The sequence below is a fragment of the Silurus aristotelis genome (assembly GCF_946808225.1).
Source record: "Silurus aristotelis genome assembly, chromosome: 4".
In the NCBI taxonomy this organism is placed as follows: Eukaryota; Metazoa; Chordata; class Actinopteri; order Siluriformes; family Siluridae; genus Silurus; species Silurus aristotelis.
In genome coordinates this window covers 26324768-26339270 of record NC_139577.1, presented here as the reverse complement: position 1 = coordinate 26339270, position 14503 = coordinate 26324768, and the positions used below count along the sequence as shown (strand labels likewise).

The 14503-nt window shown below is 33.8% G+C and overlaps 1 protein-coding gene across 1 annotated transcript; it reads right to left on the bottom strand.

Annotated features, from left to right (window-relative positions):
• Nucleotides 1-510: 510 nt before the first annotated feature.
• Nucleotides 511-13430, bottom strand: cabp2a (calcium binding protein 2a). The gene is made up of 7 exons (XM_083538561.1): nucleotides 13207-13430; nucleotides 12686-12871; nucleotides 2379-2409; nucleotides 1937-2071; nucleotides 1619-1728; nucleotides 1359-1506; nucleotides 511-730 (listed from the first exon to the last, which is right to left on the bottom strand). The coding sequence occupies exons 1-7, from the start codon at nucleotides 13261-13263 to the stop codon at nucleotides 705-707; spliced, it is 693 nt and encodes a 230-aa protein (XP_083394687.1). The 5' UTR covers nucleotides 13264-13430; the 3' UTR covers nucleotides 511-704.
• Between the last annotated feature and the right edge of the window lie 1073 nt (nucleotides 13431-14503).

Below are 14503 nucleotides of genomic sequence, written 5' to 3'. Positions count from 1 at the left end.
ATATATACATTTGAACTTCCATTTTGAAGTTCTATGAAACAGCACCTCTTTCTATTCATTCACATTAATATTTAATGTGAATATAATTTCAATGAAGGGCACAGAAATCGTTTATTTTATTTATATGACCAGACCATTTTATTTATATGTCCATCAGACCATCATAATCTAAAAAAAACACAGTTTTTATTTCATAAAAACGCTAGAAAACTACATCCCGTCTGTCCTTTTATCGTACTGTGCATCTCTCATTTGTGAGCATATGCCTTTTGTGTGAAATCACTCATCTGAAAATTCTTCTGAAACTTAATCCACAATGCCGTATATGTTGTGGCATTTAAAGCCCTGATATATAATAGATATAAATATGAAGTAAAGTAAAAAACAGAACAAAAAAAACCCTGTATAGTAGTATTTACAGTCATTCATAGAAATAGAATAACCAAGTTCTTCGATACATCACAGAATTGTATGTTTATAACCATACAATCATATAAATTGTGAGCACTGACTTTTGAATAAGATCATTTACATAAAATCTTTAGATGTATTACATTAAATGTGGAAAAAAAAATCCTGGCATTATGAGATACATCGGGCAATTTCTATTTAAATAAATATAATAAGGTAATAAATATTATATAAGGTAATATTTCACTTTCTCCATAGCAGGATTTAACGGAATTTCTTGTTTACTTGTGGGTTTAGCGAGACATCATCCGCACAAACTCTGCAGAAAAAATAACAGTAAATTATTCATCAAATTAAAAGATATTTAAAAAGCAACACCTTAAATTCACATTTCTAACCGAATTACAGTTTGTTTGCTTTGTTTTTTTTTTGTGAAACATTTATTTGGTCAGAACTATGAGATAATTATGGACATCTTGATAGAAAATAGTAAAATTTCTAGACATGAACTTATAATTCGAAGTTCTCAGAACCCACAGTATTCAGTAGTCAATATCACCTGAAGTGATATTTTACTTTAACTGGTACTGTAATAGGGTTGATTCAACACTAGGGATTTTGCTGAACAATCTACTTCAACCTTGCCACCTAATAATAATAACTTTGTAACTCATACATCTTCAAAACATAGCATAGCATTATTATTATTATTATTATTATTATTATTATTATTATATTATTATTATTATTATTATTATTATTTAGTTAGTTATTTCTATTATTATTATTGTTGTCCTTATTGTACATGCACACTATACATTTAGGAAAGGTCATGACTCAGATATAAATACTCTCTATTTTCATATAAACATTAGAATAATATAGTGATTTAGAGGGTTGAATTATTTGTAATAAATGCTGTTCATAGACTATGCATTGTCTCTCACCCTCAAAATCGACTAAGCCATCTCCATTCAGGTCTACATCTCTAAGGATCTCGTCAATCTCTCTTTGGTTCAGCTGCTGACCCATCAGTTTCTTCATGGCGTCCCTCAACTCCGCCAGACTAATCTGACCATCGCCATTAGAGTCAAACTGACATAGAGAGAGGATTCACAATTGAATGGTACCAATATACCAATCTGAACGCATGCTTTATATGAATCAACCTTGTTCAATAAACTTGTAGAATACCAATTTCGCCAACCTCTCGGAATGCATCTCTCAGTTCCTTGACTCCAATCATATCTGCTGTCTCAGCCAACATTTTAGGCCCCATTAGTTCCACAAAGTCTTCAAAGTCCACTCGGCCTCCACCTAAACAACAACAGCCGTTGAATAGTCAGGAAACAGTTCATGTGCAGGCACTTAAAGCAGGAAAGGTGACTCCTGTTTATATTCATGTTTGTCATTTTTATATTAGGATGCTGGCAATGTAAACAGTAACCAGTATCATCAAAGTCATAAGAACTACCTACTAGCATATATTTGTCTTTATGCTATAACTACGTGCAGTTGTACTTACAGATCTTCTGACTAAGTTCAATCAGCTCCATCTCAGTAGGCATGTAGCCCATTGTCCTCATGCACTCGCCCAGATCTTTACAGCTGATGAAACCATCCTTATCCCTGTCAAACTCCTTGAAGGCTTCCTTTAGCTCTGAGAGAAAGAGTTGTTATCTTTTGTCTAATCAGGTTGAGTATGTTTAAAAGGATTCAAATGTTTAAATGTATTGGTGAAGCAGTGTGCAGATTGAGAATACTGAAGGTTATAGTTAAGGGTTGATTAGAATAAGGAGAAATTGAAAGCATTTAAAGGATAAAAATGCTGGGAAGAAAAAAGGGTAGAAATGGGAGGTTTGGCCAGATTGCTTAATAGATATAGTTCTGATTATTAAGCATTTATACTGTATATTGGTTATGGGCTGGTTTACAGGAGTAAAATGAAATATATCGAATGATATTACCTTCAATTTCCTCTGGCCTTAGATCTCTGTCCTGTAACAATAAACATTTACAAGTTAAAAGACAGAGACAAGCCATCATTTAGTACAGACACACAACCTACAGAAGAATACCCACACTTGTTGCGAAATGAAATGCATTATTCATTAACTGGTAATGAGAAAGAAGGAGGGGTGAAAGATTAGGAAATGAAATGGCTTTTTTATCCCTTCTTATAAGCTCTATGTTGCAACAAGATAATAAAGAATACTTTGGTATAAGTATGCTGTATGTACACAGATAGTATTAAAATCTGTTCATTTGTTTACATCAGAGGAAACCCAAACTTTTCCTATGAAGGGCCAAAAGGTAGGTTGAGGGCCATGAGCGAAAAAAGTAAATGCATTATATTTTTAAATGCATACCTTAAAAGCATTAAGTGTTTTATATTATAAAAATAAATTTGCCATGATTGCCCTCATTGATTATTTCATAATATTTATGCACCTATATGTTTAAAGTTTTAGTTCAGTGAAACTTATAGAACAATGAGAAACAATTTAAAATCTACAACAGAGTTCAATGCCTAATATATCTATTCAGTAATATCTAATGAGATACATGAAGCTGGAGATGGAAGCTGAAAGCTACTATGCAAAATACAGATACATTGTGGAAAATGGCTCATTCAAAAGACCTGTCGCTGAATCTCATAATATTGGAAAATGTTTAAAGGATATTAACCTGGATATCAGCACTTAACACTGTATCCCATCTGTGAAGCATTTAATAAGGAGTACAATGTTGAGCAGCTATTTTGGGAACAGCAAAGTCACAGAAATAGAAGTCTGCAGTATAAATGCTGTTTGCGCTGACCATAAAAAATTATAAATAATAATAATAATAATAAAAAAAGAAGGAAAAAAAAAATATATATATATATATATATATATATATTTTTTTTTTTTATATATTTTTTTTATAAAAATATAGAAAATAATCTATAGACAATTGTGTCAATCAAATGAGGAAGCACAGCAAGTTAGCACTAGTAATAATAGTAATAAGGAAGACCTTTATAATACATAATAAATAAAATGATTGGTGAAAAAGTACAATAAAGTATTTTGCTGTAATTACTCATAGTTTTGGTGTGTTATGAGTTATTTAGTCACAAACTAAACTAAAATTAAAATGTATACATATAAAATGTATATATACAAAATGTATATAATGGTTTCTCTGAGACACTATGGTTATCAGGTTTCAGAGATTATTAACAATTATTATTCGTTTATGTCTTATCTAACAATTTAATTTTAGGAGCTGTTCCATCAGCTGATCAGAAATCTAATAATCCAAAAAGAAATCAGAATTTTTTGCAGCTGTATTTACGCTGTAATATGATGGACTGAGCCGCTCTTTCAGAGATGACAGAGTGTAACCTCCTGGCTGAGAATTTAGGATTATCACTGTTGCGAATGGGCAAAATTGCAGCTGGTAGATTACAAGCAGGCAACTAATGGAGCTCTAGTTAAGCCAAAGATGTTCAAATACAAGCCAGCATGCTTACATAATGCACAGCTACATGCGTATTTCAATAACACATTTTGGGAATGTAATTGTTTTGCAAGAGAAAGAGATTACATTATGAGATATGCTATTTTTAGGAGAATACGGTGTAGGTGTATTGCACTAGACACAATAAAAAGCAGTGTGATCCACATGCAGGTGTGTGTATTGAACTAGTATTAATATTAAAGCTCAGATCATTTGTTTCTGCTAAATGACATTTACATTTAATTGCATTTAATAAGTATATAGAAGGTCTGGGATCTATTAATGAGGGAAACATGGGAATAACCTTTTATTATAGCTATTATAGCAATGCAACGTAATAAAATTCAGCTGTCTGAAGCTAAACTCATTCATTTTAAATGAATTAGAATTTTAGCAGTTGATTTTGTGCAGAAACTCATCATGGTTTATGCATTGCTTTGATAATACTGAACCCAGTACAAAAAAGAAAAACATATACTCTGAATTACTGTGACCAGGATTACAACAATGGTCTTTATAGTCCCCTAAATCTGAGGAAAATTAAGACCCATTTAAAAACAAACTCACATAAAATGGTGCTTGTCAGAAGACAAGTCTCCAATCACAGGGTTCATCAGTGGGAGAGGAGAAAATGGTGAGATGAAGGGGAAGGGAAATATGGAATGCGATGGTTAAAAATAAATGACTGGAGATTAAAAAGGAGCAACAAATCGAAAAACACCTACATGGTCAGGGATGTAAGCATATAAAAGCATTTAAGGAACAAATATAACTGTGTGAATATGTGGGTCAGGACTATGATTGAGCAAATACCATATCATGCAGGCCATGCCAGATACTTCAATCTACAATCTGCATTGCACTGTAATAAGATTTTAATCATATATAATTATAGTTGTAGCCAAGTTAGTCTCTGGTTAGCCAAAATATTAAATCCTGAACTTTAAAAGAAAAACACTTGGCTGAAATCTTACTGTGTCCTTTCCAATTATATGTGGGAATGTAGAGGTAATGGAACATATATGCTATTATGTACAGTACTAGTTGTTTGGATATACAGTGAATTTACCGTTGTAAACAACTGTATCTCAGACTTCTCAAACAGGTTTAACTAGTAATTTGAATCAAATTCACCTAATCAAATATAATCAAATATAACCCTGATATTTCAGATGTTAGAAACACTAACACATGTTGCTTTCTCTGCCTTAGCACACAGGAATTTATGGCATAGAAAGAGAGCATTGTAGTGTGTAGTGCATGTATAAAGACATCAAAAAGTACTTTGTAAGTCACTCTGGATAAGGGTAAGTAGCAAAAGCCATAAGTGTAAACGTAAATGTGTCTGTGTGTGTGTGTGTGTGTGTGGGTGTGTGTACATACAAGCTGGGCCTGAGCAAAGCTCTTTTGGAGAAAGATGCAAGCAGGACCTACGATGTTATGCAGCATGGTACAGTTATGGATCTGATCAGACAGGGGCTCCTCAAACTCATGCTCACCCTCCAGGACTCCGAGCATCGCCACTGAATTGTCAAGCAGCACAACACTCTTTAGCAGGAACCACACAGTCAGAATTAAGCCAGGTATCATTTATTCACTAATCAAACTCCAAGCTCAGAGCTTTATTATAGTTCATTGTAGTGCACATCTTGAAATGTAGCTTTCAAACTGAAACAACTGAAAGGCATTCAAATAAGTTTAAGATAAAGCCACAAGATCACAAGAAATGTAAACGATATTTTTCTCTATTTCTCAAAATGATAATGTGTTTAAAAAACAGACTGGACGTGTTTTAGCTTTATCATAAGCTAATCATATTTATCATATCTCATGTGGATGGCTTAGTTCCCATTTCCCTCTCGTTTGCTACCTCTTCCTGCCTTCACTTGTTGTTTCACTTCCTCAACCTTTCCCTTTTGCTTACTCTGCTTCTCGCAATTGGATATGCCATACAGTTCTATACATCATATAAAGCAATTATCCAGCATTCTAACCTGTTTGACTCTCTTTGCCTTTGTCTTGGATTGGTTGTCCATTTCCTTTAGATCTATTCTCATTCTCTCGTCATACTGTTTTCGTATTCACTGTCTCTCTTTAGGCCATTTCTACCCCCAAAAGACTAATAAAAATAACAATAGTAATAATCCTGTCTACTAAATACAATTATCAGCTACTGATTTGATGGCATTAAAGGGAGCATGATGGTAATGAAGGGTAATAGCAAAGAGAGAGACCGAGAGGAAGGGAGAGATGGAGTATTGTGTCGGATGGATGAAATTAGGGGGCACTGGAGGGTCTTTTAATCTGGAACATTTGAGATTACACGGCAAATGAAAATAACATTGGTGCTGATTACAGGAGCTGAGTGCCGATGACATAAACAGAGAGAGAAAGAGAAAGAGAAAGAGAAAGAGAGAGAAAGAGAAATAGAAAGAGAAAGAAAGAGAGAGAGAGAGAGAGAGAGAGAGAGAGAGAGAGAGAGAGAGAGAGAGAGAGAGAGAGAGAGAGAGAGAGAGAGAGAGAGAGAGAGAGGGAGAAGCTGGACTGGCACCAGCAGGAATGCAAAGAATCAAATACAAGAGAAGAGACACCAACAGAAAATGGAGATAAGGAAAAGAGCAGATGAACTAGGAGATGATGTTTTAGTGATGTAGGTAGGTAGTGAAGTTCTGAAAAACATCAAAGAAGAAGATAGGAAAGACAAGACATGGTTTGTGTCTGAATGAGATGTACAGCAAAAAGAATGAGAACTGTTAAATAGACAACTAAGAGGCTTACTCCTAGGTTGTATAGCACATTTAAGTCTTTGTGTTTGACAAAAGTGTTCTATCCCCATTTTAAGACTTAAACGCTTCTGATTGCAATTAGCCTGACCATTGAGCTGAAAGGAATCCATCTGAAAAATTGTGACATTTGAATGAATCTGTTCATCTGAATATATAAAGATGAGCTCCCATTATCCGGATAAAATATTAGCACATTACAGAGTCACAGTCTGCAATAATACAAATTTGAACCTATCTGAGTTTGAAAAGATTAATGAACATTTTATCCTTTTTAGAAGGATTAACTGCAAAAAAGTTTTTATATTATTATTAGTCCTGAACATTACCCGGTTGTTTAAACTAGACTATGAGTTTGAAAATGATAAACACCTGTTCATACACAAGAACAATAATTTCTGTAAAATCACATACAATAGCAAAATGCAGGGTAAATTGTATTAAATTGCACTTAAACATCATTGCTGTTTATAAAATAAATTCCAATTCCAAAGTAAATCGAAACTAAATATTGAAACAAAACAGCAAAAAGTTGAAACTATTTAATGTTTTTAACAGGGTGGGATTTGTGCACTAGCATGTTTTGAGACTGTTGCACTGACTCTATTACATCTCTATGACATTAGAAGAGTCTTGTAAGAGGACCAGATTATTCCGAATAGTCTCTCATTTGCTCCAAGGCTCAGGAAAGATGGAATCTATAAATTCTACAAATACACAATATTACACTCACATAATCACATGTACTCACATCCTGATACTCACATACTGTCTTAACTAAGTATATGGGAGGCTAGTAAAACATCTCACTGAAGAAAACTGAAAAACACCCTATTTGTTTAATTAAAATGCATGTTTTACTTTGGTGTGAATGTAATATGAACCACTAGAGGACTCATTCCATTGTGTATGAAACTCGGGAAAAAAGTGATACACCGAGACTGTAGTGCACTTTTTTTACCACCAGCTGGCAGATTAAGACCAGACCAATAAAAGACCAAGCCACATTTACTGAAAGGTACTAGACTAGTAAACATTCCAAATGACTACTGGCATTCATGACATTCCAACCAGTAATACATTCCAAACATTTCAAGTGGACATTCCAATTGGGACATTTGGACATTTTAAACAGGATGATTGGGTATTGCAAACAGGATTATGGGTACACAGGACTATTTTATACCCCAGGTGAGGGTATTGGATATTCTGAATGGGACATTGAGAGATCTAAGCTAAACATTTCCAAAAGATACTGGACAAGAGAAACACACACACATTCACACACACACACACACACACACACACACACACACACACACACACACACACACACACACACACACACACACACACACTGTATTAGGTTATTTAATAAATGATTAAATAACTCTACATTTCAGTAGTGGTATGTGCATTCACCTGCTCTCATGCAGATACAGAGGTCTTTGTTGACCAGTGCAGTGTGACAAAGCACAAACCCTGATTCCCAAAATGTTTGAATATTATGTAAAATGTAAATAATAACAAAATACAATGATTTGCAAATCTCACAAATGCATGTCTTATTCTCAATAGAACATAGAAAACATATCAATGTTTAAACTGGGAAAAAAGGCAATTTTGTGTTTGATGGCTGCCACACATCTCAAAAAGTTGGAACAGGCAACAAAAGTCTGGAAAAAGTAAGTGCTAATAAAAATAAACAGTTGGAGAAACGAATTACCACCAACTAATTGCATCTAATTAGGTTAACTGACAGTGAAGTCAGTAAGATGATTCGGTATAAATAGGCAGTAAAAATTGGCAGAGCTACACCAATCTGTAAAAGACTTTGTCTACAGATAGTGGAACAATTTTAGAATGTTTGTCAACATAAAATTGAAAAACAGATGATTATGTCATTATTTACAATACAGAATATCTATAGAAAATCCATATTAGATCTTCTGGCCCTGAGCATGGGCTCATTAACACAGTTTGCCTTGTCATTCACAAATGCAGGGTAAATCCCTGTCATGAAAAGAAGAATTCAGGCATGAACACAATACAGAAATGCTGCCATCCTCTCTGGGGCAAAGGTCATTAAAAATGAACTGAGACAAAATGGACAACAGTTCTGTGGTCAGACAAATTAAAATGTCTTTTCTTTTCTTTTTTTTTTTGGAAACCATGATCACCACCTCCTCACAACTAAATAAGAGAGGGACCATCTGGCTTATCAGTGTTCAGTTTAAAAAGCCGCATCTCTAATGGTATGGTAGTGCATTAGAGGATGTGAAATGGGCAGCTTGCATTTTTAGAAAGGCTCCATCAATGCTGAAAGATACATACAGTTTTTAGAGCAACAATTGATTCCATCCAAAAAATATCTTTTTTTTTAAAGATTTATGATCACACTCTTGATGTCACCCAAATGAGGATGGGTTCCCCTTTTGAGTCTGGTTCCTCTCAAGGTTTCTTCCTCATAACATCTAAGGGAGTTTTTCCTTGCCACAGTCGCCATGGCTGCTCATCAGGGATAAATACACATCATTCACCTTAACTCTTGATTTCTGTAAAGCTGCTTTGAGACAATGTCTGGTGTGAAAAGTGCTATAGAAATAAACTTGACTTCACTTCACTTTTTTTTTTAGGAAAGGCATTGCATATTTACACAAAACAATGCTTTCTATTCTATTCTATTCTATTCTATTCTATTCTATTCTATTCTATTCTATTCTATTCTATTCTATTCCAATAGCATGACTTTGTAGTAGGGTGCTGATCCAGCCTGCCTGCAGTCTAGACCGCTCACCATTGGAAAACATTTGTTGCATCATAAAACGAAAAATACAACAAAGAACACCCAGAACTGTCAAGCAGCTTGAATCCATTTTCAGACACATATGGGACAACATTCCTCTCCCAAAACTTTAGCAACTGGTCTTCTCAGTTCTTAGATGTATACAGACAGAAGATGTGATGCTGCAATGCAGTAAACATGGCCCTGTCCCAACTTTTTTGAGACCTGTTGCAGCCATCAAATTTAAAATTACCTTTTTTTTTTCTTAAAATTTGTATATATGTTCTATTGTGAATAAAATACAAGTCAATGAGATTTGCAAATCATTGCATTCTGTTTTTATTTACATTTACACATATACACACTGTCCCAACTTTTTTTGGAATTGGGCTTTTATCAAGTAGTTTTTTTTGTTCACACTATTATGGATATTCTATTAGTTATTCTAATAGCTGATACAATTAAATTAAAAATTAAAAAAAGTAAACTATTCAATTATAAATGTATTCTTCAAAACTGATAAGAGATAAAGGAAAAATCTGCTCAGTAAATGAGAGCTATGCCAGAAAATTCTGGCTCCCGTCCTACAAACAACAAGATTTAGTACATCTCATTTTGTTATAATGCCTTGTGCAAATCTCTTTCGCTCTTCTCTCTCCATGAGTGTGATTGTGTGTAGGAGGGTGCTTGTATGTGTGTTATTATCTAGGATTTGGGTCATAGTCCATACACAGATGGTTTGCCAGTGGATTACAACAAAGCCCAAATGGCTGAAGGGTGAGTGGGAATGGAAAAATGTAGAGTTGATTGGCAGATGTCAGCAACGTAATTACCTCTTTTGAGTCTTAATAATAGTTAAACCATTTAAACTATTAGTTTGTCATTATTCATTGAAATGCAGCACTTTTTTATACTGCTTATACACAATTATGCCGTTATGTAATACCCTATTAGGACATTATGCTGTTATGTAAGACCCTATTAGGACAGTTAATTTGCCTTTAATGGCAACAAAATCATCTGTACCAGGTCCCTTTCGTTTTTACAGACCTGCCTGGTCCATCCTGATGCCCTACTTCTGGATCGAGTTCTGTTCAGTTGGCTGCTGAGGATGGTTCCAAATGAACAGCATAAATAGGTTAGTGTGGATGGCTAAACCTATGAACCATGAAGATTAATTTGGATTGTAATTAATATAGATAGTTTTGAACAGTGGCATAAGGCTACAGTTGCCATAAACAGTTTTGCTTTCAAGTGTTCATCAGTGAATAGTTGATAACGTCAACAAATATGGTGAAAAATGAATGTACATTTAGTATCATGCATATGAGGACGAGTTCCCTTTTTTCATCTGGTTTCTCTCAAGCTTTCTTCCTCATAATAATTCAGCGACTTGCTATTTTTGCCACTGGTATGCCAATTAAAAATAAATTCATTGGAACCAGATGCTGAAATTTAAATTTGCAACCTATTTAATTCTGTAAAGCTGCTTTGGGACAATGTGTATCATTAAAAGTCCTATACAAATTGAATCAACTTGATTTGTGAATTTGTATTTTGTACACAAATAGTGAAAGTATATTGGTATACTGAAACTATGGCACCCAGACTTGGTCATCTAGAAACCAGAGAAAACCACATACAAGGGGAACATGGGAAATTCTGATATGACTGTAACAGCACTCAGGACTGGCAACATAAAGTGATTGAAAAAATTACACTGGTTAATTGTATAATAAGTAGTAGTACTGACTCAGCTATTTTGTTGGGAGTCTTAAATTCTACCTGCAGGTACTGGGAAAACATTTGCAGGTGATGATGATATCAAGTGTTCCAGGTTGGCAGAACATACGGCACAAGCATAGAAAATCTGCACTCTGGGAATGAAGCAAGATACAACAAATGCTCTGTCCATATGCTCAGCCAAGCATTAGGATTTCCCTCTCTCTCTCTCTCTCTCTCTCTCTCTCTCTCTCTCTCTCTCTCTCTCTCTCTCTCTCTCTCTCTCTCTCTCTCTCTCTCATTCACTCATTCACTCATTCACTCATTTTTCACTACACAGATTCCCCTGGACTGGAAACTCCAACCACATTTCTAATGTTTACAAGCAGACAAGTGGACCTGGTGCTTGCATGTGCCAGTGGACCTACAAATACAAAATCTTTATTCTTCAAAATCCATTTCACCATTGTGACCAGAAAGCAAAATCTTTTTAGCTTTTTTTTTCTTCTGTTTTTTACTATGATATTATAAAGAAAATCAATCTACAATTTATAGGTAAAATTATAACATTGATATATAGATATAATCTTTAGGTATACACAATAAATACATAATATATGTCATTTTTGAGTGTAAATTTGTTTTCAGGAATCAAACGCAACAGCAGCTGTTATGTAACATGATATTATAGGACAATAATTAACAACAGGGTAGGGTAATGCCATTTCCACCCCAAAGTTAATAAATTTTTTTAAAAACGCAAACCTTGGTGTTCTTTATGCACTTTTTATACCACAGCAAATATTTATATATTTCCTTTCATTCATATTAAATATTGGATATTTACATTTAATGTGTGTATCTATCTATCTATCTATCTATCTATCTATCTATCTATCTATCTATCTATCTATCTATCTATCTATCTATCTATCTATCTATCTATCTATCTATATACATATATGTATACACACACAGACACACACATACACACACACACACACACACACACACACACACACATATATATATATATATATATATATATATATATATATATATATATATATATATATATATATATATATATATATATATATATATATAAAATTGCAACTAAAATGTATAACATTCTATAACATAATTCTATAGTCATTCTCTCACCAGCCTCTTTGCAACTGTCTCTCTTTTTTTTATTTTTGTACTTTACTAATAAGACATAAAACCCACAGCTTATCATGTTACTGATAATGGAAACTCCTTCTGTCAATGCTAAATAAATAGATATTTGCTTACAGAAAGCTTCATAATGTCAACAATTATATATATATTTTTAATAATGACAAAATGTTAGCTGTTCTGTTGTAAAAAAAAAATATTAATCTGCAACTTCTGACTAATCAAATTCAAGAACTCATAAGAACTCATAAGGCTGCAAAAGTATCTCCTGCACAAAAACTGTCAACTGTCTCTTTCATACCTGACCAAAAACAGATGCCACCATTGGTCTGAGTTTCCTGCGCTCATTCTCTTCATAACATACATCTTCTTCCACCTCTGTGGCAGACCTCAAGCTGAGGGTCTTCATTTTGGAAGGGTGTTTAAAGCTTCCACCTGTGGAGGTGCTCCATCTTCTTAGCTTCTCAATCTTGTTTTTAAATGATCCCTGCATGAGAACAAAACAGGGAAGCAGATTCATCTGGAAATAATGGTCCTAGTACTCAATATTCCAAATATATATATATATATATATATATATATATATATATATATATATATATATATATATATATATATATATATATATATATATATATATATATATAAAAAGATCCAAAACCTCATTCATTATACTCAACTAACACTTACACCCTTTACCCTTTTTTTTTAAAATTTGAATCAAGTGCTGAGGTAACTTAATTATATTGTAATATTTCCTGACTGAATATTCAGGGGTTTCATAAAAAAAGAAACAAATAATACAAAAGACAGCAAGCTCACCTTTTTCACAATCTTATCCTGTGGGACATCAATTGTATCCATGCTTCCTGCTTCCATTTGGATTATTATTCACATTTGCATTAACATCCAAACCTCAATCCAGCTGTCTTTTCTGTCCCTGTTTCCCGTTATCCCCTTTTCCCACCTTCAGAAAGCAGCTTTGGAAAGCATCTCTGTCTCTTAATCACTTGCCCCTCCTCTTTCTCTCTTCATTCTCTTTTCATATGTCCAGTATGCACCAATGGTGGAGGAATCAGCAAACAATAAAGCATAATGATACAATAATGTTTCCACAATAAACAAAATACAAAATAAACATGGCGCTTTGTGCTATTTTATTCCCATCAAACACCAGTTTTGTTGTACCAACTCTCCAACTTCCTTTGGCCAGAACATTGAACCCTTTACCAGGAATCCACAGAATCCAATAATTAGACGGGTGTGTAGATTGAATTTCCCAACATTTCCTGTCATATATGCTCTGTTTACATATGATTCAATAAATCTTGGTTATCTTTCACCTCACCTCCACCTACATTAGTTGTTTAAGTTTAATAGTAAGGCCTCACTGCAAGCATTCAGCATCTCAGTTATATCAAGTTTGTAAAACTTTAACCCAAAAATTTAAGATTGCATTAATCTTTCCTCTTTTATATATTTTGAAAAAGAAATTTATGTAGGTGATTACATTTAAAGTCACCCATATATATACATAACAAAGTGTATGTTATCTCCCATTGTAAAAACGCTGGAAACCACCGATGAATTAGTGCTGAAGTTCACAAACAGTCACAAGAGATACTGTACCAAGTTACCTATAAAAATACCAATTCTATGTTTAAGTAGGACCGGCACTAATCCGTTACATAGATTGTATGATTGTAGATTAGAGTTTGTATGACAAATACATTCCCTTACAAAGACCCTTCAGAGTACAAATGTAATTAAAAAAAAACATTTAATAAGAAATAAAATCCAAAATTCTATGCCTGGTTTACTTTTACAAGCACAACATGCAGTATAATCTCATGTACTGATCTTCCAGTGAAGTCTCCAAGTTGTGTAGTGTTGGCACAAGTAGGCTCAGTGGCAATTCAGAACGTTTTCAGTGTCCTTTAGATCTATTGTTTTCTGCAGGGAAAATTGTGTAAACTTTAATTCTACCGTTCAAACTCCCAGTAAATCGCAGCAAAGTCATTTTATCACGTTGCTGCTTCTTAGAAGTGTTAAAGTATTTTTAAAAACTCTGGTATGAGTGCAGTTTGCACTTGACCCAGTTAAGTGTGCAATGTTTTTA